At 29.7% G+C, this 27,178-nt stretch overlaps 2 protein-coding genes across 2 annotated transcripts in view; one reads left to right on the top strand and one right to left on the bottom strand.

Annotated features, from left to right (window-relative positions):
- Window positions 1–9,666: 9,666 nt before the first annotated feature.
- LOC106682278 (snRNA-activating protein complex subunit 4) lies at window positions 9,667–12,101 on the bottom strand. Its single transcript, XM_014423035.2, has one exon. It carries the CDS (start codon window positions 11,904–11,906, stop codon window positions 9,837–9,839), a length of 2,070 nt encoding a protein of 689 aa, XP_014278521.1. The 5' UTR covers window positions 11,907–12,101; the 3' UTR covers window positions 9,667–9,836.
- Window positions 12,102–12,197: 96 nt separating this feature from the next.
- LOC106682291 (rhotekin) overlaps window positions 12,198–27,178 on the top strand; it is a 316,322-nt gene continuing 301,341 nt past the window's right edge. Inside the window, exon 1 of the mRNA XM_067053646.1 lies at window positions 12,198–12,490. Within this exon, the coding sequence (XP_066909747.1) occupies window positions 12,356–12,490 (135 nt within the window). The 5' untranslated portion in view covers window positions 12,198–12,355. The remainder of the gene's footprint in view (window positions 12,491–27,178) is intronic.

The following is a 27,178-nucleotide window of genomic DNA, read 5'->3' as shown; positions in this document are numbered from 1 at the left end:
GTAATCAAAAATTGGGGTGAGATAACTGTCTTTTTTCTCCTCTTGGGCTCTTGTACTATCACAATCTCCTTCCTACACATGTGTGTAAGTATAATATCTTTTAAAGATATTATTCGAGTGTTAAAATAAGTTAAACAGGTGACATAATAAACAGATAAAATAGGGAAATAATATAAATTTAACAAAAAAGTGTTTCACCGATCATTAATTCTAATTCCTAATCTAATGATAATAAGGCCTGTCATATACAGTCCTATCTTGGAATTCAGCATATAAATCTAATTATATTTTATTCAATATCATCTTGGCCATAAAAGGACTCCGCCATACACACCTGTTGATTCGCTCGATTATTGGAGGAAGACACGGCTTGCTCAGTGAAACGAGATCATAAATTCTGATTATTAAACCTTTCGACCTTCAGCAGCTTTCCCGGAACGAACTTGTAGAGCAAGTTTTTCAATTTCCTAGTACGCACAACGTATTCGGAGAACGACAAATTTGCGTTTGACCCAGACTGTATTTGTGGTTCAGATGTTACCGCTAAGTTGAACTTTATTATGGGACTGTTCATTTGACACTAACACTGCAACTAGATAAATTCAATGCATTCTGGGAAATTTTATCAGCAGTATAGCTATTAATCAAGGATTAGCCAGTGGTGTTTCCAAACAGCTCTTCACACCAACTACCAACATATTGTTGGTCTTATCTCATTTATAGGTTTGAACAGATACAGAATGATCTAATAATAAAATAAATTAAGAGAAATGTAACAGGGCTTTATCATTTTGAAGCATTTGATAAGATTTAGGGATCTCTTTAACATTTAACTAGAAAACATGTTAAGTAGAATAATATAACTTAAATTAATTCACTGATTATCCTACATGCTATTGGCATTGTCAGAACTCTCCCCCCCCCCACACAATTAAAATCTCCAGCAGAAATCTGTAGGTATTTTTATGTTTTACTATTTTATTTAAAAAAAAGAATGCAAATATAGCCGAAATTCATGAAGAAGAGACCAGAAGAGAAAAATAATGAACATGGTAATAACGGAAATTAAAATTAAAAAGAAATCATTTGCCAGCACTATATGAATATTAAGGAAAGTGTAAGACTTTCATGTGTACTCAGTTATTAATACTTCAGTATTAAAGATTATACATAAACATATAAACACTAATATAGAAGAAGATAAAAAAATCATCAGACAAATAGTTGTAGCTAACAAACACATTTATTTCTTTATTACTAGAATCATGATATAGGTCTAAGATATAGTCAACATAACTACAGATAGAATTATTGGGCAAATTTTATTACACAACGATGACTTATCAACAACAAATTGTAAAATGTAAATTTAAAACTTTTTATTAATATTCATAAAAATTTTAATAGTATATATATATACAGTATATACATAATATAATAGTATATTGTTAATTAGTCATAATAAGTAACAATAGAACCATTACTAAATTACACAGTAATGAATCTTAACATCATTCATCAAACAACTAAACTAAGGCAAAACAAATCACTATTAATATATTAAATTAAATATGCACCGCTACAAGCGATGAAAGGTCAAGGGTGCTGTACTTTGTAGGGAAGTTCTATTACTAGACCAACAGTTTGCAAGAAGGAGATTTAGTCAGAATCACGTTCCACTGCCTGATTTTTACTCAATGTAGGCTACTCACTTTATGAGGCTGGTTGACCCTGGAGGGCTACCGAACCCACAGGTTGACTCAATGGCTACAGGTAACAGATAACCATTATCTGTCACAGCCAGATTTGAACTCGGGTCCTTGGAGTAAGTACCCCATTACCTTACCACACTATTAATAGGTATTTAATTTGTTTTATATATTTTTTTCTCTTGAATCTATTTTTTCAACTTCTATGAATTTATAGTCTAATTCCATTGTTTGTTGGATCACGAAAAAAGTCGTAGATTTACAACCTATTCTGTTAGAAGCATGTTTTGTAGCTCAATTTAAACTATAATGCATGTGCTATCATTGTATATGTAACTTGACAACCTGAAAACAAAGAAATTATTTTTACTTGTTTTAAAAATTTTAAATTTTAAAAATCTCAAAAATGCCATTTTAAAAAAATGATAAAAAATGTATACAGTTCCAGCATATATTGGTTAGAAGCATGCCAAATTTCAAGATGCAGAAATAATAGGATGAGTTAAAAAAATCTAGATGTTAAGTCGGAGCAATAATTCATCATATAACAATGAAGGGTAACCTGAATTTCATTTTGGAAGATTTTTTGTAAGCCACTTGTGATTAATAAAGGAAGATGGCCCATTCTGTGTGAAGATAGTTGAAAATAGTACAAAATCTATTCATTATACACCAATATATTGCACCATTTTGCAAGGCCTAATCAGGACTCATATCCAGCAAGTTGATAAAATACTTAGCCATTCTTTTATGTTTAAGACATTTAATTACTATATAATATCCCTGATGAAAACTTGTAAAGTGAGGCTAAACATAGGTATATAATAAACATTTTTTTGTACAATTTTGAGCTCACTTTTTTACCACAACCTGAGCCATCTTCCTTCAATAACCTAAATGTCAGCTTAAATTTTGCCAATTTCTGAATAAGAAATTTATTAAATAATCTAAGGTACATTATATTGCAAAAATCTATAACTGATAATTTTATAATAGAATAACATCTATCCAGTGTTATCGAATAAAAGATTGATTAAATAAAATTAAACACATTATCTTGACAAAATTTAGCATAATTATCAAGATAGATTCCTTTTGGAAAGTAAAAAATTGTTTTTCACAATAATATAACTTAAAATGACATGTTTCATTAAAGCAACAACTTACACAGAAATAATAAGAATAAATTTCTTGCTATAGATAACAGGGAACAAATAATAAGAAATGATAGAGCCATCTCATATGCTTAAAAAAATTTTAATAAAAGCAAAGAGGTAAGTGAATACTATAAATAATTAGCAAAAAGTAAATAACCAGTAAGTTTTCCGTAAATAATAGTAAAAAATAAAATATTTGATTTTTTTTTCTCCCCAAAGCAATATGTTTCATATTTCATTAATACAATAATCAATTATGATGTTTTAGCAAGTTAATGTACCTAATATTATTTAAAAAATTATCTGTCAAAGAGCAGACTAAATTTTAATTGAAAATAAGGTTATTCTTTTTTGTGATATGACGCATTATAGTATCTAATTAAAATCTAGATTTTATGTACTCATGATCCCATCATTTCTTCATCTTGAAATTTTGCACGAACTTAACCAATGTTAGTCAGGATGACCTACACTTTTTAAAAATCTAAGATGATGTTTTTGATATTTTAAAAATTTTAAATTTTGAAAACAAACAAAAATTATTTCTTTGTTTTGAAATTTCCATGTTACACATAAAACGAATGTACATCCAATAAGGGCCATAATCAAAACATATGTAAATCATACATCTAGTCGATTTTCAACCTCTAATGCGAGCACCAGTGATTGGAAAGAAATAAGAACAATTCCACTCCTTATGTTCAACTATAGAGGCTATATATTTACATCCAAAATAAATTTATAAGTAGTTAATAAATAATTATAAGTTTTAAATAAAAAGATAGTTTTTCACTCAACCAGGTCTGACCCTCTAGGCAAGACACATTAAAATTTTGTTTTCGACCTAAAATGGATTATTTTTTTCAATTCACTAACTAATATAGTCACTTATAACTTGAGGATTCCGTTAAAGAAAAAAAAAAAAAGCCTCATTATTTATGTAGTTAGTAAAAAGAAATAAAATAAAATGGTACAACCAGAAGTTTTTTATTTATTCCCTCATTTTAATGTTTTTTTCATCATATTTTTAAAGCATAATTATAAGAACTCCTGAAGATACTATGCCACTAAGTGGGTATGAATTTTTTCAGCTTGAAATTATGACTTTTTATTATTGAGGAATTGAAATCTGAACATCTTCAGGTAATGACAAATAATCTTTAAAATGAGCTGTAAAACATACCTCTGACAAAATCGGTTGTAAATTCACAAGCATTTTTATGATACAAAATATTGTGAAATTTGGCTATTTCTGTAATTTTGAAAAATTAAAGTTAAAACTACTGTGTATAAAAAAGATTTGTAATGTATTAGGCCAGTATTAAAAATGCTAAAATATAATGTAAGTGTAAAACGTTTAAAAGTCTAGTATGATTTTATCTGGAACAACGACTTTAATAGTGAAGCTTTTTAAAAGCTGGACTACTTTGTAGTTTACAATGGTATATCACAGGGCTGACAAAAGATTAAAAGAGGATAGAGTATTCTATTAGGATCTACCTATTTCATTGTATGCAGTGAAATTAGTTTTTGAATATTCAGCAAATCTGTAAACAAAAAGCTGTGAAGAGATCATAAATTTATCTTTATCTCAAGTTAAATTTCATCTGAATCTTGCAACTATATTATTAACCTATTGTTCATCTACATTAATCAATGAGATACTACAAAACACATGCTTCACTCTAAATTTTAAAAACTAGAAATTCAAATTGTAAAATAGTTTTTCTTTTAATTTTTTTTCAGTTAGACATTGAGTAAAATAAAATAATAAATGAAGTTATCATTCTTTTTAAATTTTACAGAAGATTCAAGTAAACCCGATTTTAAATTAATTCTTATACTAAATTGAGACACATTTGTTGAATATTGTGCTTAGCTAGATGGTGAGTTCATGATATTGAGAACTTGTTAAAATAGAATACAAATATTTCAGAAAAAAAATTGGAACTGATTGTCTTATGGTGTTACTTGATAAAATAATATTTCTTTGAAACTATTTTATGAAATCAAGAACTAAAACTTTCCATCTTATTTTTACTTTAACTAAATTAATTAATTACAATTATTCAATTAAATAATAAACAAATTAAGATGGATTAATATGATGTGTATCGTTACAAAACCAATATATTTGGTAGTTTTTTAAATTAATAAAGTTTTCTCTATATATATTTCCTCTAAATTCATTTCATAAAACATATTTCTTCATTTCTATAACAGAGATGAAGGATAGTTACTGTGTGATAAATTAGGATTACAGATAGCGAAAAAATCAATCAAAGTGAGAAGATGAAAAAAGTGGAAAAGATGAAATAGAGCGATGAAGAGAACTTTGAATAATTTCCAGACTATTTATTTACCAATTTTTAAGAAATATTTTATTCATTTGCCTATACTTTGGTCATAAAACAACTTATAATTTTATTTTTCAAAAAAGATACCTTACAAAACTTTTACTTATGTTTAAATCTGAACATGAATATAAACGAACCTTAAAATGACATAATATTTCAATTTTTTTTAATCCCTAAAAATGTAACTAATGTTGAACTGACATTCTATCTAAATCTAAACATTTATAAATATAAGGGATAGACTCAGGCATAAGAGGGAGGACTATGATAAGGCTGACAGCAAAATTGGTTTTAACAGAGGTCAGTGGAGAGATATGTTCAAGGAACATTTAATGGCATCTCCATCAAACTTCAGGATTCCCTTTGGTCTTATATTTATTTATTTGTATATTTTGGTGAAATTTAAAACAGTAGTAAAATTAAAAAAAGTATTTCAACAGAATATCTACAACCGATGGTGATGATGTCTAGCCTTTAGGATAATACTCTAGCCTTCTTAGGTACTCCTACAACCACACCTAATTTTTAATTCAACAAGATTTAGAGAGGTCGCCCCTCTACCAAGACCCGGGAGGTGGCAAAGCACTGTCCCCTTGTCGACGTTCTCATCGAGGGAAGGTCTTTGGGCTCTGCAGCCTGAAGTCATCTTAACCCATCTCACCTTTTATCCTCCAGTGGAGGGCCTTCCCCGTTCTTTGTACCCCTCCTACCCCCCGGCCAGTGGCGGGCCAATATTGTAACCCCAACTTTCAGCGGACCCAGCCCAACCCCTTATAATGCCATATGGCAAAGGAAGGGCACCAGTTACGTTTGTTAATAGTTGGATATATATTAATCTTGTTATTTATAATAAAGGAGGTAAGAAAAAAAAAAGTTATAATCGTAATGTTATCATTGTTAGGATCCATAGTATTTAAGATAATTATATTCTCTACAAGACAAAGCAAAAATAATCTAATTCAGATCTATATTATCAAAGAAACAGTGTATTGTACTTTGGATTTACAATTATTTTTTAAACATTTTTGCAGGGTTTTTTTTTTTATTGGCTGTCTTATTATTTAAACCTGAAGAGGCTTTGTTTAAATGCAATAATTTCAGAAGCTACCAGTCCCAGACTTAAATAACTATTTTTTTGTTGTATAGGCCATTTATTAAGTGCAACTTTAGGCTTTATCATGCTATGTCTCATAGGAATGGAGCAGTAAACATAAATGTAAATCAATGTGGAAAACTGCTAGTAATTTTTAAATTATTATTGAATTGTATATGTTCATGTCATCATTATTTATATGAAATAGGTACATAAAATCAAATTTTAATATAAATGAAACTATGTCCTAGTAATGAAATAAAAAACCAATATTTTTAAAAATAAATACAAAAATAGTTTTAAAACTAACTTTATAATTTTTAATTATACTAAAAACATAATGATTTATGGCATGAAAGAAATCTGAATCCACTATTCATGGTGGTTTGCTAACAAACGTATCATGATTGGGGATAAAGAAAGGAGAAGAGACATCAAAATATTAACAACTAACCCTTTAGGTCAGTGGACCTGAAGTATACAACTTACAACAAACCTTATTTTGGTTTTACTGATGTAAGGTAGGGACAAATTAAGCAAAGGGCAGTAAAGCATTAAAGAGTAATATATCAGTTGAGGATCAGTCAATGCAACAAAATGAAAATATTGTTTTTCTTTTTTACATTTAGAAACCTTAACCCTGTAGAACAGATTCGTTATCTTGGACTACACCTTGACAAATGACTAACCTGGAATTCTCACATAAGACTGAAAAGACAGGAATCTGCACGTAGATTCCGACTATTACAGCACTTACTAGAAAAACGGTCTAAACTTCCAACTCATTACAAAAGACAATCTACATGATCTACAATAATAAGCCCCATCTGGACATACGGAGTTGAGCTTTGGGGCTCCACTAAACCTTCGAATTCCTTTTGTATCCAATCCTTACAATCCAAAGTCCTTCGTAAAATCCTCAATGCTCCTTATTTTGTTACTAATAAAACCATCCATAAAGACCTAAATGTTCCTTATGTAACAGATCTAGCCCGAACCCGATATCATTCCTTCCATTATAAACTCCCTAACCACCCAAACCCATTAGTTTCTAACCTTGCTTCCTCTTCCATTCCTGGGAATCCTCCGAGGCGCCTGAAAAGAAGATGGCCTCGTGACCTTATATTGTAAAATGTTTTTAGAGTTCTACTACTGGGTAGTTTCTCTACATGTTGTATCATATAATTATCATTATGCCATTATGATCAAATTTACTTAATCTATTTTTTATACAGTTGTAAATATCAATAAATAAATAAAAAAATATTTAGAAACAATGTTTCCGCCCAACAATTTGGACCATTTTTAGAGCTAAGAGAAAACATAATAATAAAAAATAATCTAAATTAAAATAATTCAATAATTAATATATAAGAAGGAAGATTGAAATTATAAAAAAATATTGATAAAAATGAATGATTAGTGTTTAGTTGTTCAAAGGTATTCAACATCCTTGTGCATTCCAACTAGGCAAGAAAGATGATAACCCTAAAGATGATAGGTATCTTCATTCTCCCTTATTATCCTGATTTTTTTTTAAATTATTTTGTTTAGTTGTTTTTCTTTTCTATTTTGGGAATTATTAGCCTTCTAACTTAAATTCTTTATTTATTAATTTAACATCAGTATGTTGATGCTTTTGACATTTTAGGTGGTCCATTAATCATTAGGGGCCTATTTTAAAAAACAGGTTTTTGTTACAAACATTTTTGAACTGTAGCCAATTTTTTTTTTTTTTTTATCATGGTTATTTTGCATTCCTTCAATACCTTTTGTATTTCATGTCATTTTACTTCAATATTTGCCTGAAATTATTTCATTTAATCTGACATAAAATTAAATGTTTTAACCAAAACCTACAGCTTCAAGGTATTGAAGGTATGCAAAATAACCATCATTAAAAAATCCAAAAGAAAGAAAAGAAAATTGGCAAATTTTAAAACTTTAATGTAACAAAAAACTTTGTAACTGTTTTTTAGAATAGCACCCTGAAGATGGATGGACCGTCTAAAACATTAGTAGAATTATTAGCAGACTGATGCAAAAGTAATAAATAAAGAATTTAAAGTAAGATGGCCAATAGTTCCCAATACAGTCAACTACCATAACTATCCAGATCCTTCTCAAAAAAGTTTGATTACTTTTCAGACTGGATATGCATCACTATATAGAAAAACTATATCAAATATAGCTTCCATGGGTTTTATTCCAAGTTCAGAGAAGTTAAGCCAGAAATTCCTTCTCATAATTGATATCAGGCAACTAAATTCTGTTGAGTACTAAATTTAGTCATAACGTTAAATCAAGTCCCTCTTTTAAAAGTATTGATAACTGCTTACCTATGCATTTTTATAACTTACGTCACACATATCTTCATAATACCTTGCTGTATATTGGTCCCATTAAGATTTTATTTTCTTTATTTTATATGATTGAAAAATTTAATTATCTTTCAAAAAAGTATCTGTATTCGAGAGATGTGTAGATTTCAAATTTTTTGAAAAATTATTATACTAGAAGTGAACGGGTTTCCATGGAAAACTGAACAAAATACATTTAACAAAAGGGTACAAACTTTAATGTGCCATACTGGAAGATTGTTGATTGATTTTGTAACTATGTGTTTGTATCTTTTTTAGCCCTGACGAAGCCCTGCAACGTGGGGCGAAACGTTGGCTCAATAAAATAGTAATTCTACTATTTGAGTTTTTATTTTGACTGCACCCGGACCATATTCCATTCATTTAATGTGTCATATATTTGCTAATATGGGTGTGATTTAAACAAATTTTTTTATGTAGAAAATTAAATAGCCTTTTAATTGTTTGAATGAAAAAATATATATTTTTTGAGTTATCCAAATATCAAATTTTCTTTTCTTCATAATTTTTTGTCAAAGATTTATGTTAATAAGTTGTAAGTAGGAAACTTTAAGCAAGTTTCATCTAGATCGTTAAAGCTGTTATTGCACACTAGGTGCCGATTTAGTACAGTAATTTGCAAGAATAAAATTAGCAAAAGATTTAATTCAGCTTTCCAGGTTAAAATACTAGTTTTGTATTCCTCTAATTAATAAAGTGTTCTTATTAATATCCTTCAAAGATATTCTTAAGATTCTCTAAAATTGTTCTCATCCTACAAGGTTAATAAATTGCCAGAAGCAAATATATACATTACTCATTCATAAAAAACATGTTAATATTAATATTAGTATTATGAAACCAAAATAAATTTCTATGGCAATAATAAATATAAAAATGATAAGAAAAAATAACAAAATTGTATTCAAGATATATTACCAAATCAATCTGTAACAACTTTCGACAAATAGAACATTGAAAATAGAAAAATAAAATAAAAAAATTATATATATTTTTACAAACTCATTTAGATTAAATAAGAAAAAATCAATTATTAAAAATTAAATTAGAAAATTTCTCAATTAACAAGTACAAACAAAGTAAAAAGTAAGGCTGAAAAAATCAAATGAAGGTTACTAACAGAGCCAAGACTATTCAATTCAACCTCTCTCTTTCAGTCTACCTGTTCTTTTCAAAATTCTTCTTTTGTTGTAAAATATTTTACCTTCTTCAATAGTTTTACTGATGATATCAATCGCTGTACTTTTTGATATTGCTGCTTCATCCCGTTTATTTTTAGCATTGACATGAGTATTTCTTTTAAACCTATTTAAGTTCTCAAGTTTAAATCCTGGATCCTTTTGCAAATTCAATTTTATGCACTTATATCGATGTCTGATTTGGATTCTGTTTCTGGAAGGAAAGTTCTCGGCTATCTTTGACCATTTTCTTTCACCATGAACACCAATTAAATCCATCAGAAGTTTATCTTCAGCTAAAGACCATTCACCACATTTATTAACTTTCATATCCCTTTTCGCAAAATATCGCTCCCTTAATTGGATTGCTGATCTGTTAGGAAATACAGAGGCAACTTTCTGAAAATCAAGACCAAACTGCTCAACAGCATTTACTAAAATAATATCTTCTTCATCGGTAAATTTACCCTTCTTTAAACCTGGATCTAAGCGATACCACCTATTTAGTGCTTGGGCCATTGTCCTGTCTTCCAAATGGCATAAAACCTTTGCCCACCCAATTACACCTCCCTGCTCACTAATACTAACAAGATAAGACAACTGAATATCCTCTTTTTTACTCCAACGACCTCTGTTGAAATCCACCATTCCAAAGTGTTTTTTGAATTGAATAAAGCACTGGTATCCTGTTCGCTTTGTGTTAAGTAATTCCGCAATTTTATCCCAATTCTGGTAACGAAACACCATTGCCAATTTTTTCAGTTCTTTTTTTTCTTGCTGTGACCAAGGTCCTCTATTTACTTTAGGGGATAAAATTAAATTCCAATACCTCAAACATTCACCAGGAGTAAGAATGTCTAGAGATTCCTTTGATGATATCTTCATCCAGTCAATGTCAGAATCAGAAATGTCTTTTACAAGAAATTTTAAATCAACAGATTTCATGAAAGCAACTTTACTTTTTATATAGCTAATCTCTTTCGAGAATACTTCTTGTTCAGCTAAATTATCAACTTCTGAACATCTTTTTTTTAAACTTTCAAAATTAGATTTTTTCACATAATCATCTATAATGTATTCTCTAATAGCATTAGACAGTGCAGTAATATCAGCAGTATGATCTGTTTGCATGTATAAATAACCAATAAACTGGTTTTTAGACAGCTTATCCTTAAAATCTTGATTTCTTGGGCAGTAAAATCCTGAAGAATCTTTAAAATAAGGGGCACCAAATTGACTATAAAATCCTCTGCTGACTATAGTGTCTCCATCATCAACAGGAATTGTACAATCTACTTTTAAGTGCTGAAATTCTTTTGTTATTTTATCTAATTTTTTAACAAGAGCTGCCTCGAGGGTGACACAAAAATCAGCTAATTTACGATTAGTTCTGATCGCATTCAAAATTAAGTTACCTTGTTCTTCTAAACTAATTTCATTGTTGACACCTTCAACTAAGGTACTAATATATGCATCATTATTGGAAGACATGCTGGTGTTTCTTTTTATTTGCTCCTTTATTAATTCTTGTTCTAGAATAAACTCAAACTCATCATCACTTGATTCCTCATCTATGGCTTCTACATCATCCCCAACTAATCTTACTATTGATGGACATACATCGACATTGTAATTATAATTTATACTTTCAGTTTTAATTAAATTGTCACTTTCAATATTCAAACATTGAACTGGGTCGAATAAGCAGCAACTATGTTTATTATTTTCTTGTAAAGGGTAAGAAATATAATTGTTTGAAGAAATCTGTTCGGTATTTTTATAAATTATTTCATTGCCATTATAAGAAATTGGAAAGTTTTCTTTATTTGAAAAAAAAGAATTATTAAAAATACTTACTTCATTGAACTTAGAGTTTGATATTTCTTCATTACTCTCAATTTTACACAAGTTCGCGGGCTTAGGACCTTTTTTGTTTCTTATTTGGTTTGGAACTTTTTTTTTCTGTAAGCTGAGAGGAAGTGGTCTAGATTCGGAACCATTTTTTTTCAAACGTTTTTGTTTTATTTTCATATTCTCATAATCATGCTTTTCTTATTTTATTAAATGTTGAAAAATGGGGTATTTATGTTATAATACTACCTGTCAGGTTTTCCATTTTGAAGAAAAATTAATTATGATGCTAAATTATTATAGCATTTTTTATTAACAGGATTAATAAATATAGGTGAAAACTATTTTTCCTATATATTCTCTACTTTATGTTTTCATATATCATATGATGTTGAGGACTCGTCTTATAAAATCATTTGTAATAACAATAAATATATTTAATGAATCTATACTTATAAATTTTAACATGTTTAAATCAATAGTGTGACAATAGTTTTCGCAATTTATTTTATCATTTATGAAGATGTATGTAAAAATCTAAAAGGCTTTGAATCGAGATTTGAATCTAATCAGATGATTGCGGCAGTCCGGCATTTTTGAACTTGCTAACGGTTAAAGTCAAGTGTCAAATGGGTCCTAGAAGGCTATTAAGGAAATCTTTACCTAGTCGTTTTGACAAGGAAAATTTGTTTATGCGTGGTTTAAGTGATTATCAAGCCCGAGTAAGACGTCGTGAATCCTTAAGGCAAATAAGAACCATAAAGGTAAGATAGTACATAGTTTTCACGTAGTTATTTGAATTTATAACTTATTACCAATTTAATACTTGTTCCATTTAATTGTTTTTACTTTATTTTGAAAAATGTATATGGAATATGTCATTTATGGGATGATTGCTATTAATTTTAAGTTATTGATTCGGTTTGCAGTTACTAGTTAGACTTAAATTTGTATTATTTAAATTTTCAAAGTTTATCATGTTTTATAAATGATTCCGTTTAGTTACAATGTATTTGTGTCATTTAAACTGTCAAAATATCGCTTTTTAATCTTAATGGATTGAAGTTTGACATTGTTAGTGTTATTGGTTATCTCCTGTAAATTATCTACTTTTCATTTTAATTTTAAATCTAAAATTCTGTTTGTTTTCATAGGGATCTAGTATAACCAAAATCGTAAAAATTATGATTACTGTATGTTTACAATATAATGCATGTAACTTTGTTATATGAATGCAATTTATCAGTTATCTGTCTTCTGTGAATTCTTATTCTATAGCTATATTCCTTGACTTACCTGAATTATGAATCATATTATCCAAGTATTATAACTGTTAATTTGATATTTTTAGGATTGTTATCTAGCAGAGTGTTGATTACTTGTTAAATATAGTGTCATCATTCCTATCTCTTATGGATCCAAAGAATTCTTTACTGATTTATGTTTTCCTATTCCTAGTTGCGATATTTTTACCTTTAATTAATTATACATTTATTGAAATTTATTTATTTATCCTTGCTGGGCTTTGGCCTTTGATATTATCTTTGACCACTGGTTCCTTTCAGTTGCAAGTCTTTTCCATCTCCCCCAACCGGAATTAATTATATATGTATAATAATGTATAATGTTTGGTTGGTACTGATTTTATGAATGTGATCTTGATTTAAATGTTATGCAAAATCTGTCATGTTCATCAATGATGAGTTGATAGATGTACTAATTGTTTTAGTAAAATACGTATACACAAATGATTTACAGTTCTAACTGTGATATCATCTTTACTTATCTATAATGCATACTTTTGGTTTAAAAAAAATAGATTAATTTATCCCAATAAAACTTAAAATATGACAAGTGGTATTTAAATGTAAATTATATCTAATTTTTATTTCTTGTTTGATACCATGGAACCTTATAAATCTTGTTGGCTATTTATTTAGCCAATAATTACATTTCATTTCCTTGGATTTGGATGTGATATTTATTTTTAAAGAAGTTATTACCTATTTCTTGATATTTGATGACCTACGTGTTTTATGCTTTAATACATACCCTATTTGGTAAACATCATATTTTGTTATGAAGTATGGATATGTAATTATGTTTATCAAATTTATTTTTTATGTTGTTTTGAAGTTTTCATGCTTACAATTTTTCTTAATTCTCATCTGCTATGAGTTTAGAAATGAACACCAAAACAAAAAAAAAAAATCAGTTACCTACTTGTATATCTCCATTTTTTATGAATTATCATAAGTTATATTTTTCAATATCCCTGCTATTTGTTTAATTATGGATAGGGTAAAGGCACACGGGGGCAAAAGTAGTCAGATTTAATTCATGATCCACAGTAATTAGTATGTTACCACTAGACCCTAGGACAGTCAAGTTAACTTGGGTCGTCGGTGGCTCAGGGAGTTGAGGCATAGGTCTTTGCATCCTGGGAAGTGCAGCGGTGCTGTTTTGAGTCTGTCATGGGGGGGTCATTGGTGGGTCAATGAAATGAAAGCTTGACCTCCACCATGGTGTTAGAATAGAGTGGTACCCTATAGATAATTGTCCCCTCTTCCCTGTATGTCAGGAATGTCCTGGAAGAAGGTAATAAAAAAAAAAAATTCAAGTTAACTTTAAGTTGTCTTTGCCCCACCTTCCTTATGTTTTTGAGATAACAAACATAAGTTTCAGCTTTAAGAACAGTTTACTTAGTCTAATAATCAGTCTCATAAAAATAATTAAATTATATTTTGATAAGTGTAAGGAGTATAAGTCAAATGTACCTACTTGATTTTTAATTAGGTATAGATAGTTGACCGTAGATTAATGATTGGAGAAGTTTGTCGGGGGGTGCGGTCAGCAAAGAACAACATAAATAAACAAAACCATATTTATTTATTTATGTTGTTCTTTGCTGACCGCACCCCCCGACAAACTTCTCCAATAACTACTTGATTTTTGTTTTTTTACTATATAGTTCTTGTAGACCTGATAATATGCAAGTTAACTTATACTGAAAAGTTTAAAATAAATAATGAGCCCTAATTTCAGACATTAGACATGTTCAAATAATAGATATAAAGATAAAGATATAAAATCAAGAAAATGTCACTTATAATTCTTATACTTTTGATTTAATTATTTTTCTGTGACTTCTGTCCCTTTATTTATCAACAATATTTAAAACAAAATAAATTAATTTCACCACTTCCTACTAAATACTGACATAAGTCTAATATTTAAAACTACTAATAAATTATTATTTAGGATGCATAATTTTTAGAAATGTTCCTTCATTAAGATTATTGAGCTCAGTGCTGTTTTCTTATTGAACAAGTTTAACATCTAACATATTATTTTTCTTTAGAAAATAAAATTGAAGTAGAATGTTCAATAATTACTGAATATTAGTTTTTAAACTAAGCAAATAGCATCCCAAATTAAAAAATAAATATGTATTGTTTTTTTTTATTCATAACTCCTTACTGTGTTCTTTACTACATACTAATCCTTACTAGGTGCACATTGCAGTCAAAATCAGATAAATAAAATTCATAACGTAATTCATACAAATGTAAAATTTAATAATAAATAAAATAAAAATTATAAATTAAAAAAAAAGTTAAAGTTGAAGAGAATATAATTTAGAAAGAAGGCGATGTGCTTTTAAAAATTTAAACACTAATGTAACTTTAGCTTCCTCATCTGTGAGAGCTTCTGATAAATTTTGGGTCAGTCTTATCCTGTTTATTGTTGGCAAATAGTGAGTGCATTCTTCAAAAATATGATTAATCATGAGAATGGGCTGACAATATTTGCTCGTTGGAGGTGGCAGTTTTCTGATCAGGTGAGAGTGCGTGAGGAGAGTATGACCTATTCTCAAGTGGGTTAGAGCAACTGCCTTCCTGTGGCTGTTGCGGTAGGATGTTGACATGGTTTTACTGATCCTTTTAATTTACTCTCGGGGATAAAATGATCTTAGTGGAAAATATTATTTTGGTCTCCCTGGGGATCATACATCATCACATGCATGGGAAGTAACTCTGAAATTATTCATTGTGCTTTTTTAAAATTTTTTGACCTGTGTTTTAACTCATGTATTCCCTTAACTTATTTATTTATTAAATAATTTCTTTTAACTTATCTATTCATTGAAGTATTTCTTTTAACTAACTTTTTGTTTTGTTTTTTCCTAAATCTACATATTTATTTTTTTAAATTTATTTGTTTCTTTTTATAAACTGATCTACTGCAGTGATTATTTTGTCTTTGATTTGACTTCACATTGATGTCTGATGATAAATTTGTTTAACGGATTGAACTTAGATAGCGGATCACTGGAAAGCAGAGGTCTGAGAGAGTGAAATAGGGAGAATAAAATTGTCAAGTTAATGAAATAAAATTTTTAAATGCAATGAAATTGTTGAATTGAAAAAAATAAATAAATAAAATAAAATATTTGTGTATTTATCTCAATCTTTCGTTTTACATTTCATATATACCGATTATACTACTGCCTACAAATAATCATACTTTTTGTATTAGTTTTTTTTTTAAATTTAGTGAGCATACAACTTATGTGGAAACGGTTTTCGATCTTTTGGTTAAAAACTGATTCACAAGTTTATTTGAACCACCTTTAAATAGTGATATTTTTTTAACTGCCATTGGTCCTGGCTTTCTTAGTGTTCCTGTGTTTAGTATCACCTCTAATTAACATTGAATTTTTAAATAAAATATTTAAAAAAAAAAAAAATAGTAAAATCTTTTTCATTATACTATAGAAGGATATCGGAGTCAACCACTGCACCCGTGAAAAAACACTATTTTTTGATCAATTGTTGCTCTTAGAAGTGATGAAGCCCATCAAGTTTTTCTGTGAAATCATTGATGGATTAGGTGTTTAGTTTTCAAAGGCTGTGAGCACTGATTCCTAATCCCTGCTCAGATTAATGGAAAATTGAAATTAAAATCAATTCCTTACTATAACTGACAATGAGTTCGAATTTGAACCTAGGAGTAATGTTTTGTTACACACAACCATTCCATTCCCTTTGGATAGAGGTTGTGAGTAAAAATCATGATTGGACTAAGTATTAAAACCATTTTCCTTTGTTGTAAAAGCTGTCATAGTAAACTTAAATTATTCTTCAAATGAATTTTGATCAATATTGGCATTCATATAAAATAACTAATCAAAATGAAGCAGTTCATAATATCAAATAGCAGCGTATTAGAGAAAGCTTCCATAATTGCATTTTTATGTGGTCAATCCTGCATATTTTCTGAAGTTGAAAAAATTGGAATTTGCTTTCTTTAAAATAAATATAAATTTAAAACTTAAAAATCAGAGAACTTATAACTAACTGTATTGCTACTTTTTATGAAATATTTATTTATTTTTTTTAAAAATTGGTGTAATATTTCTAATTTATGTTTTTATATTTCAAATATCTGATCAATGGAACCTTTAATGAATATTCAGAGTTTCTTTTAATGTTCTTATATATTAAATTAAATGTTTTTGTAGAATCATAGGCTTCATAAGGTATCAATTTAACTGAAGTTTTGTAAATCTTAATAAATTGAATCATTAGAGTTCAATTTATTTGTAAATTTTAACTTTTATTTAATGCAGTTCTGAGAGGTATATTAGTTATTTGTATTATTATTATTTTTTTTTTTGCAGAATTAAATTTTTATGACTTCTTTATTTTATTTCAACATCTGAATATTGTTTTGAACAGTTTGTCCATTTTTAGCCCATTGTTCTATTATATAAAAATCAATAATTTTAAAACTATAAATCGAATTTCGAATAAATAAGTTATTTAAATGTGATTTACTGCTTACGAAGCTAATTTTACAATGATATAACAATATACAAATTTAAAAATTTGAGATTAGGCCAAAAATTTAATACAAATTATTCTTACCCTGAATTATATGGTGGACCTATTTAAAAAAAAAAATTAAAATATATTTTCATATTTGAAATCCTAAATGTGGTTAAAAATGTTTCTGGTTTTTCATTAATCTTAAGTGTTTTCATCTTATTTGCCTTAATTGCAAATTTAAAAATTTAATTCATGGTTATTTAACTGTGTCTTGCCAACACTATGACATTAACATTTTTATGGTTTTTAGTATTTGTTTTGTGTTGATTCAATATTTTTTTCTATAATTTTGTGATTTCTCATTTTTTTAAACTAAAAAGTACGTAAATATCGTACGAATTCGAATTAACTTTTTGAAATTTCACCACATCAATTCAGAACCGACGTTTCGGCCCACATTGCAGTTCTTCATCAGACCCGTTTTTGGGGGTTGTAGATATTAACAAATATGAAGTTTATTAATTATTTGTTATTTGGATCTTTATTTTGTTATATTTTGGATTAGGATATTTAATTATTCAGCGTTGGTGTTACGGCTGAAAAAGGGATGGAATCCGTTCCGTTACATTGGGTTAGTTGTAACGTAACAAATCCCACGGAGCGAGACGGGAGAAAGGTAAATGAATAACCGGGAAAAGTGCCCTTGACTCTACGTTACTCGGGAATGTGCAGCCTTGATTTCCACGCTGACATTTTCATTTCGTAATGCTCTTGTTCCCCATATACAGATAATTTTTGGTATCATTCACCTCCTCAGGATGATATATGCATATGTTCCAGTATGAAAGATTGTTCACTTATTCATACGGTTATTTATACTAATTATTGTCTAAAAACTATGATTTTGATAAAAATGTTATAACTATTTTTGATCGTGCAAAATTTCGAATTCGAGTTTTCAACAGAAATACGCGTTTTGAGGTTCTCTGGGTCAAAATGTCCAAGTCTTGCGAAATAGTCTATAGTTGCGAGCTAAGATTTATTTCAACTAAAAATAAGGACGATAAGTGAAAGTTGTGTGATGTGCACACCGCACAAGATTGTTTTCTTGTCGGATTGAATTGATAAATACTTCCCATAATATAGCTGGACTCCTCTCTCTATTTCAGACTTATCTAGTCGGCATTTTTAAAGCGAAACCGGACAATAACTAACTTTCATAACTGATAACAATCATTTTATTCGAAAATCAGGGAATTGAAAAGATCTGCGGTGAACTTTCCTTCCTGGAATCCATTTTTATATCTGTGTACTAGTTTAATAAAATGAGTAGTGAAACTTCGGACAGGATTGTTAGGTGCTTCAAGGAAATATAATCACGGTTTTTACAACTAAAAGTAAATAAATAAATTGCATAATCAAAGTATTGTGTTGTGGGGAAAGAGGCGGAGGAGGAATTTGCTTAATTTAAAATATTTTTTAAATTTATTAGTGGGAGTGACGGAAGTCTGAAGTACCAATGGTACTCACAACAATTGTCTGTTGATTGTGATTATAATATCAAATAGTTTTTAATGCAGCTGCCAGAATCTACATAGTTATGACATTTTTGTATATACATTTACTACAGAATTACACCTTATCGGCATGACTATGTTTCTCTTCTTTATAAAATGTTTGTTCATGAATTCCAATACGATTTTGAATAAAAAAAACGTATGCGTTGATCATTTGATTTTTTTTTTTTAAATCTGTGAGTTCTTCCTTTATCCATTCTTGCAACTATACATTTTTGGTTATTTCCATTTTAGCCAATTGTTGATGCCATGTTTATTTATTGATACTAGTTATATTCTTTATTTCGCTGATAATTAATTTAATATTTAGATAACAATTTGTTTCGTATTCTTTTTTAAAACATGTGTTCTGTATTAAGATCTCAATTTTTTCTCATGCTCTGAACCTGCCAAATCCTGTACTGCCCACACGGGGCTCGTACTAATTGGTTTTAAATTAGGATCTCGTAGCCTTTCGACCTACGTGTTTGAATTTTACAATGCCAATATATCACATTGCATGCAATTAGATTAATGATTCAACCTACAGTCGCATTGTCTTCTAGTGTTCATGGAGTTGGGTTTGACTTTTGCAGGAAGGAGTTTTAGCTTACGTGGAAACAAAAAGACTAAAATTGTATATCTCCAAAAATCCACAGCTGATTCTGCAGTCCATTTTTTAATAGATATAACTGTTTAGTTAAAAGAGATCTTAAAAAATAAATCATAATTTTTAAATTTGGGTCCGCCATGTATACCTTAACTGGAAGTGGGTTAGAAATTTACAGATGAGTGGGTGAGGGTAAAAAAAGTGTCTTTCTACTTGTGAGTTATGCTCATAGGGGTTGTGTAGTGTTTAGATTAAAAATATAATATACTTCCAAAATACACTAAATTTGATGTCCTAACTTTAATCTATTTTTTAGAACAGACGTTTCCATGGTGTGCGTTTTATAGTAACTATATTGACTTTTTTTTAGGAAAGTTAGTAAACATAGTTATTCCTGGAATACTCGAATATTTGAATTTATAATATTAGGCATTCACTCGACACATAGTTTAATGTTTTTTAATTAATTATAGAATTAAAGTTACAGTAAGGTGCGCCGTTTGAACGTTGTAGACCAGAAACAATGTCCTAATATTTGGGGGATTCTCCTACCACTCCTCCCTCCCTGACCTACAACTTAAAACCTAGCAAACTTAAGATATCATTATCTGACGTTAAATGAATATATTAAGACCATTTTTGGCTTTCCAATACTAACTTCATATCGGAATCCTCCGTTTACCAGAAAGTAAATTTTCTGTTAGCTGCCGAACTCGGACTAGAGTTCGGAATTTAAGAGTCCAGTGTTTTTTTTGTGCCCCCCTCGTTCCCTAGATGCGACGCAAGACTAACGAATACAATGTTAATTCACCCCAGAACGATCTCCCGAACCCAGTGTGAATCCACGGCTGATATTACAAATTAATGGAGTAGATGTATCTACTGCATCCCAATTCGGACCTGGACCCAGGAATTAGGAGTACAATGTCTTCCCTACTGAGTTACTCCACTCTCCTGATATCTTTTAATAAAATGATTAATTGTAAATATCTATAGTGTTATCGTCCTCAGTAATGTGGTGGCTGTTAACGTAAATACCTAAATTATCTAATGAAAAATTTTTGTTTAGAGTCCACGAATTTAAGATTGGATAGCTTTTCAGATGCATTACAATTTTTGCTTATAAAATTACTATTAGATTTTTGGATCTATGGCAGTAAGAATGGGTGCTGGAAAAAATAAACACTAATAAAAAAAGAATATTAAAACTTTATGAATTTATAGTATGGTGAAACAAAGTGTTTACTAGAAAATTTGGACCGGTTAACGTTGAAATCACCGATAAAGAACCCTAACAGACTACCTAAAGACTTGTTTAATGCAAATGTTTGGGTATAGGAAGTTCTTGCATTAGAAAAGTGAACGAAGTTGAAGCTACACTTAATTAGCAATTAGTCGATAGAAGATTTTTCACTTGACAGAATGAAACAAAGGGTTGAGACTAACGTAGACTGTGGCTCGAAGGAATAAATATTATATCATTTTTATTATTAAAAATGATCTGATATTCACTTTTAAGATTATATTTTTTACTATCGGTAATTATCAAGATTATTTCTGCCGCTTGGAGCAAAGCCTAAAAAAATTCAAATTCAGAAAAATGATAAAGAAAACTGAAATTTGAAACTTTTAGAAACGAGGGGTATATTTTTAGTATGAGTAAAACAATATTTATTTTTTTTAGTGAACATTGTTTTTTTTTTCATGTAAAATTTTAATCTGAGACGTATAAAATTAAAAATTTCAATAAAAGAACATAGATTTATGTTGCCGTATTAAATAATTGAATCAGATATCTGCTGCCTGATACACCATGTCTATTATTCATCCTTTGGAAACGATAAGTATAATCCGCATCACCATGTTTATTTTTCATCCTTCGGAAACGATAGGTATAATCCGGATCTTGAGATCCGAAGAACTATCTTGCATAATGGTACCATGCTTCTGAAGTGCTAAACTAAATCACTGTCGAAGGTGTTCCTTTTGAGCAGGACGTACAGTATGTCCTAACGGGCTCACCCATAGGCCTATTGATCCTTTATAAGATCTATTCTTGAAGACTAGGCTACGGTGGGACCACCAAGATGCTATCCCTCTGGCACACATATTCATAACGGATTCGCCACGTATAGGTAATAACCTTTGTCGGAGCACGTCCAAAGGATTGTGTATAAGACATGCATGCGTATGTACTGCCCCGTTCCGACCTGTTCTGTTCGCATGGATGCTGTTAAATAGCGCTGTTACTTATCTATTCCAAAAAAGGTTTTTTGGTTTGAACCCTTTCTCAGAATGACCATTGCACTTCGACACAGGATTACTGATTTAATGGTCATTGTAAATGATTTGACAATTTATGATTTTACGAGATTTTAAATTACATTTTATAGTATCATTAACATGACTATGACGCCCAATAGACCCACCAGAACTGATCCTCAAAGGTAAAAATGTAAAATGGAATCCTGCCAGAGTACCTGGGAATTGCCACCCCTGACCACCATATCAACATCAAACTAACTCAAACCTACGCAAGCCTATATCCTGTTCCTATATATGCTATATCCTATCCTCATAATAGTAAAAATTTACTTTAACCTCTTCTTAAAACAATTTTGTTTTCCTTTATGTCTAGTTTTCAGGAAAACAAACTCTCTTATGCTAACGTTTTTTGGACATACTTTATCCATTTTCAAGTATAACCACTTACATAGAACATTAATAAAATATTTCATTAATAATTCTTCATATTATTAACATGACTGGGCAGTGTACCCTGTGTCTTATATACTAGTATTATTATCAGTACAATTTTGAGCATTTATGAATGCAATAATCTTGTGGTTACAGATTTATACTAAAGATGCCTCTGAACGTTTGCCAAATAATGGCTAATTCGCGCATGCGCAAGCGTGTGGATGGGTTATTTGGATTGACTGGTACAAAGTGGCCTAAATTCGCAGTCTATCCCAACCTTTGGATTGAATAATTAAGTATTGTTTTGAGATTGTAGTATATTTCTAAATTTTGCCGATTCGGTCTAGTTAATATTAGCAATTCATTTTTGATTAACATTGTACAAATATATATATGAAGGTATTATATGTCTAGGTATTTAAATAAAAAAGTTTCTGATAAAAATTCTAGATGATTGAATTTATAGGTCATGTTGTAACTATTCAAATAAATTTTTATCATTTACAACCTTTATTGCTGATATTTAAGTTTCTTTTCATTTTTGGCATACCTATTTTTGGAATACGGTTCGTTCGCATTACCACCATTTTGAATTGAAGGAACTTGGTCAAGTATTTTGGTGTAAATTTGGTCTAGTATAAATTCCACTCACAAACTTTCGTTTATCCAGGAGTAAAAGTAATTTCCTAGTTATTACAACAACAGCTAGTTTCGTAGATTTTATTCTTGAGCGACCGATTCATTAACCTTGAAATATAGTTAATTACCTGTCCGATATAAATTTCCAGAAAATGGAATTTTTAGATTGTATTGTTAGGAGACAAAGAGAAATAAAATAAAAATTTGAGGAAGCTATACTACACTGTTCTTTTTGTTCTGTTTGTTTTCAACTCTTCTGAAATTTATCTTCCATCTTTTTTTTTTTTTTTATGAATCACATAGATTAATAATTAATATGAATTAAATTTTCATTTACATTAGATCCTATCATCATCAGAATATCACCTACTATTATTAGCAGCTTCAACAATCGAATTTCGCTGAAAGCTCAAAAATGTGTGGACTGCTCAAGAAATAAATAATGAGTTTTATTAATTTTATAATCTAATTTAGAACGAGCTCTTCAGTGGATTGAATTTTAGCTTATGTTGGGCTAAAAGCCTATCTGTGATTGGATTACGTCCGAAGCCATGTTGAAGTCACTTGGTTGGTTTCACTTAGTTCCTGCTAAATATCGTAAATGCTTTAACGAAAGTTTATATTTTAAATCTAAACATTAAAATATTCCCTGACGATTACCGTGTTCTTTCTTCTTTTCTGCAAAGAATAGTTTTAGACTATAAAAATGAAATATGCACAGGCATAGTTTGTTGTTAGTGCTAAGGTTCTAAATTTTAATTAATTTACGATACACCTGTTTGAGTCTATGTCATTTTAGTTAATTCACATTTTGTTGCTACTATTAAACTTTGTCGCCCGCCAAAATCATCACCAAGTACTATTTTCAAGGGTGATTTTCAAATAACGGTCAATTTTCAACAAAAACTCATCACCAAAAATAAAAAATTTTGAATTTTCTTAGGTTAGTTCATAGTTAAAATCACTATTAAACAAAACGTAAACCTCAAATCTACTATTTATACTGGACATTTTCTACTCCATTTACTTAAATTGTTTCTGTCTTTTTTTTTTTAATTGCTATTCATATACTGCGATTGTGAGCTGAAATAGATTTTCTAGTGTTTAATATACTAAAGCAAAGCTTGAAAATAATTATCATATTTTTCTCCAGATGATTTTGACTACAAACAGAATGTGTATAATAGACTGATTTATATATATATATTTTTTATTTGATTTTAGATTTTTTAAAATAAAATCGTGAAAAAATTTGATGATAAAACTCTAGTTTTTAGGTTCCGTAACCCTCTTTATAAACATGGAATAGTTGATTTTCTGTATCCCTATGTTTACAATCTGAGAACAACATAATTAATTAGATTTAATCAACTGACTCTACCTGATGTTCTCAACTCCAGCATAGAACTGTAATGTTTAACCTGTTCACCTAGAGAGGGCCGAAATTTCTTCTCCAGCTGTCCGCTTTCCCCGCGATCTTGGGCGACAGTCCCATTGTCCGGTCGTAGTGGCACGTTCTCCAGCCTGACCCGGACAACTAATTTCTAGATTCCTTTGCTTTCTCTCACTTGGGGCCTCAACTGAACCGAAGAAAACGTAAAGGACCTTCAATTACAATGCTGGAAGGAGTGTCGAGGAGATCGTGATATTTCTGTGAGTGACGGGGCTCTTCCAAAACATTACTATGTTTGCTGGAATCAGTTTTAAAATTCTGTTAGCAAATTTTACGAAATCTATTGGTAAAATCTCCTGATTAATTTAGAAATGTTATTGATTTAACAGTGTCTAATATTATTTAATCTGCTTTCCCTCAAAGAGAGCAGATGGATACCTAGTTATAAAAAGGGAGCTGATTGAGAATTCTAATCTACACTGCACTGTAATCGCCAAGCTATGGCTTGTCATCCAAAATTTATTTATCTTAATTCTTAATCTGCAAAGTTTAGATTTTCTCAGTAACTGCAACGAAAGTATAGAAATTAAGTGCTCCGCTGGATTTTAATACGCATTAAGGTGTGAACTCTAAAGTAGGCATGGCTTTCTACAAGCCAGATTCTTCAAGATTCTGTATGCACTTACTAACTTACCAATCAGGTTCTGTTTCAGGAGAGATTTTAAAATATTTCTAAAAAAACAGTTTACCATTTTTGTCCAGAAAAGATAATTTACTTTTGAATACAATTCCTTAACGGAATTTCTCAACATAATATTTACGTGAAAATAGGAACAAACTGTATATTTTTTTAAACCAAACTGGTATTTCGCACTTCTTAAAAAAAAAAAAAAAAATATATAGTTTTTGTAAAGGAAATGTGCTGTTGACGATTAAAGTTAATTAAGATGCAAAAAAAATGCCATTTTTGGTCATATAATGGCAGGACTTATCATTGTCGTATGGACTTAATTCCGAGCTTAGTTGCTTACCTACCGTCTTTAAACAATATTAAAAATGAAAGGAAGATGTTCCGGGTGGTCCTTGTATGTTTTTTAAGCTCTGATGTAGCACTACAACGTGGGGCGAAACGTAGTTTAATCACTATTTGAATTTTATTTTGACCACATCCGGACCATTTTCCTATTATTATACACGGTCAATCAACGATTTTCCTATAATAACAGTTAATTTTCACAGAAATTGCTAATATGTAAAAAAACACGTTTTGCTTGAAAAACTCCTTGGAATAGACTCATACTGGCGTTTATTCAAAGCTTTTTTTGCTCAAGAAAAGTTACTCTACAACTATTTTATTATGATATATATGTGCTATTCAATTTAGTGACTCAAAATCCCGTTTAAAAATGAGGTTATTTCTGGTTTCGAACACGAATGGTGGGAAAGGGATACATGGTAGGAGGAGCCACATGTGTTAATCGATTTAATAATGATAGATATTAAAATGTTTTTATTAACAATTTGATTTATCGACAGGTCGTGTGTTAGCTAATATATCAGCGCGAAGCTAATTCGATTTATATACCGATTTTGTCTAAAAAATAAAAATTCTGATTATAACGATGAGAAGGTCCATTAAGGATTATTTTCTAAAAATGAATATATTTTTTCTGTTGGTACTGGACTGTGCTTTCAGTACAGTTAAGAACATTTAAATCCACGAACTCATGGACGAAAGAAAATTCTTATACTGTCATCATATTGCAGAGGAACTCAACCGCTAAACTAAATTGGTGTAAAGGACCTTCATGGAGACAAGGAGAATGACACAGCGGATGAACATGCTAAACATGAAACATAAGATGGGTTTTTCTCTTGTCCCATTTTCAGTTTGTTGGAAGCGGGTCTTCGAACTGTTATATTTTTTGTTACGTCCTGGATTTTCGTACGTTTCTGGCCATCGCTCAGGAAAAAACTAAGTTATTTCGGTTTTCGCTGCAGTTTTCCGCAAGATAGTCTTTCTTTTTCGTTTTGAAAAAGTAGTTCGTTTGTTGACAAATATGTTATTATTTGTTCATAACAAATATAAACGTATGTGACGAGGATAAACTTGGTTTGTTTAATCTAGTTTTGTAGAATTTAAATATTACAATTAATATTCTTTGTTATGCTTTATTAATGCTCAAAGAAAATTAACTTTAGGAATAGAAATCTGTATTAAGGTATTGGCAATTTATTCCAGCCTAAGGGTCGTATGAAGTGGAAAGTTCTTGTGTAATTATTTTTAGTAGCCCACCTAAATATATTTTCAATATTATTCTGTTTCTATCATTTCAATATTTGTTTTCTTTACATCATGTGTATTGTTTTCTCTCGCACATTTCATTATGTTCATTACCTTATTTACATGAACACTATCTAATTTTTAAATATAAGAAGATGGTCAGGGTTGCGGTCAAAAAAAGAACATATAGTTTGTAACTATTCTAATGTCCGACGTTAATGACCACGAAAGGTTGAACAGACAGGACCTTCAATCTTTACCTTTGAACAGCCCTGATGAAGCCCTGCAAAGTGGGGCGAAACGTCAGACTTTAAAATAGTTATAAACTATTTGTTCTTTTTTTACCGCAACCCTGACCATCTTCTTATATTTAAATTTTTACGGTCAACTATATATAAATATATCTAATTATGAGAGATAGTTGACCGTGGATGATAAA

Source organism: Halyomorpha halys, unplaced genomic scaffold (genome assembly GCF_000696795.3).
Source record: "Halyomorpha halys isolate HHAL.00 unplaced genomic scaffold, Hhal_1.1 Scaffold400.1, whole genome shotgun sequence".
Classification (NCBI taxonomy): domain Eukaryota; kingdom Metazoa; phylum Arthropoda; class Insecta; order Hemiptera; family Pentatomidae; genus Halyomorpha; species Halyomorpha halys.
Note: the sequence above shows the minus strand (reverse complement) of the source record. Positions and strands in the feature narration are given on the sequence as shown.

Excerpts from the sequence above, each read along its gene's own strand:
- LOC106682278 (XM_014423035.2), bottom strand. The coding sequence starts at position 11,906 with ATGAAAATAAAACAAAAACGTTTGAAAAAAAATGGTTCCGAATCTAGA.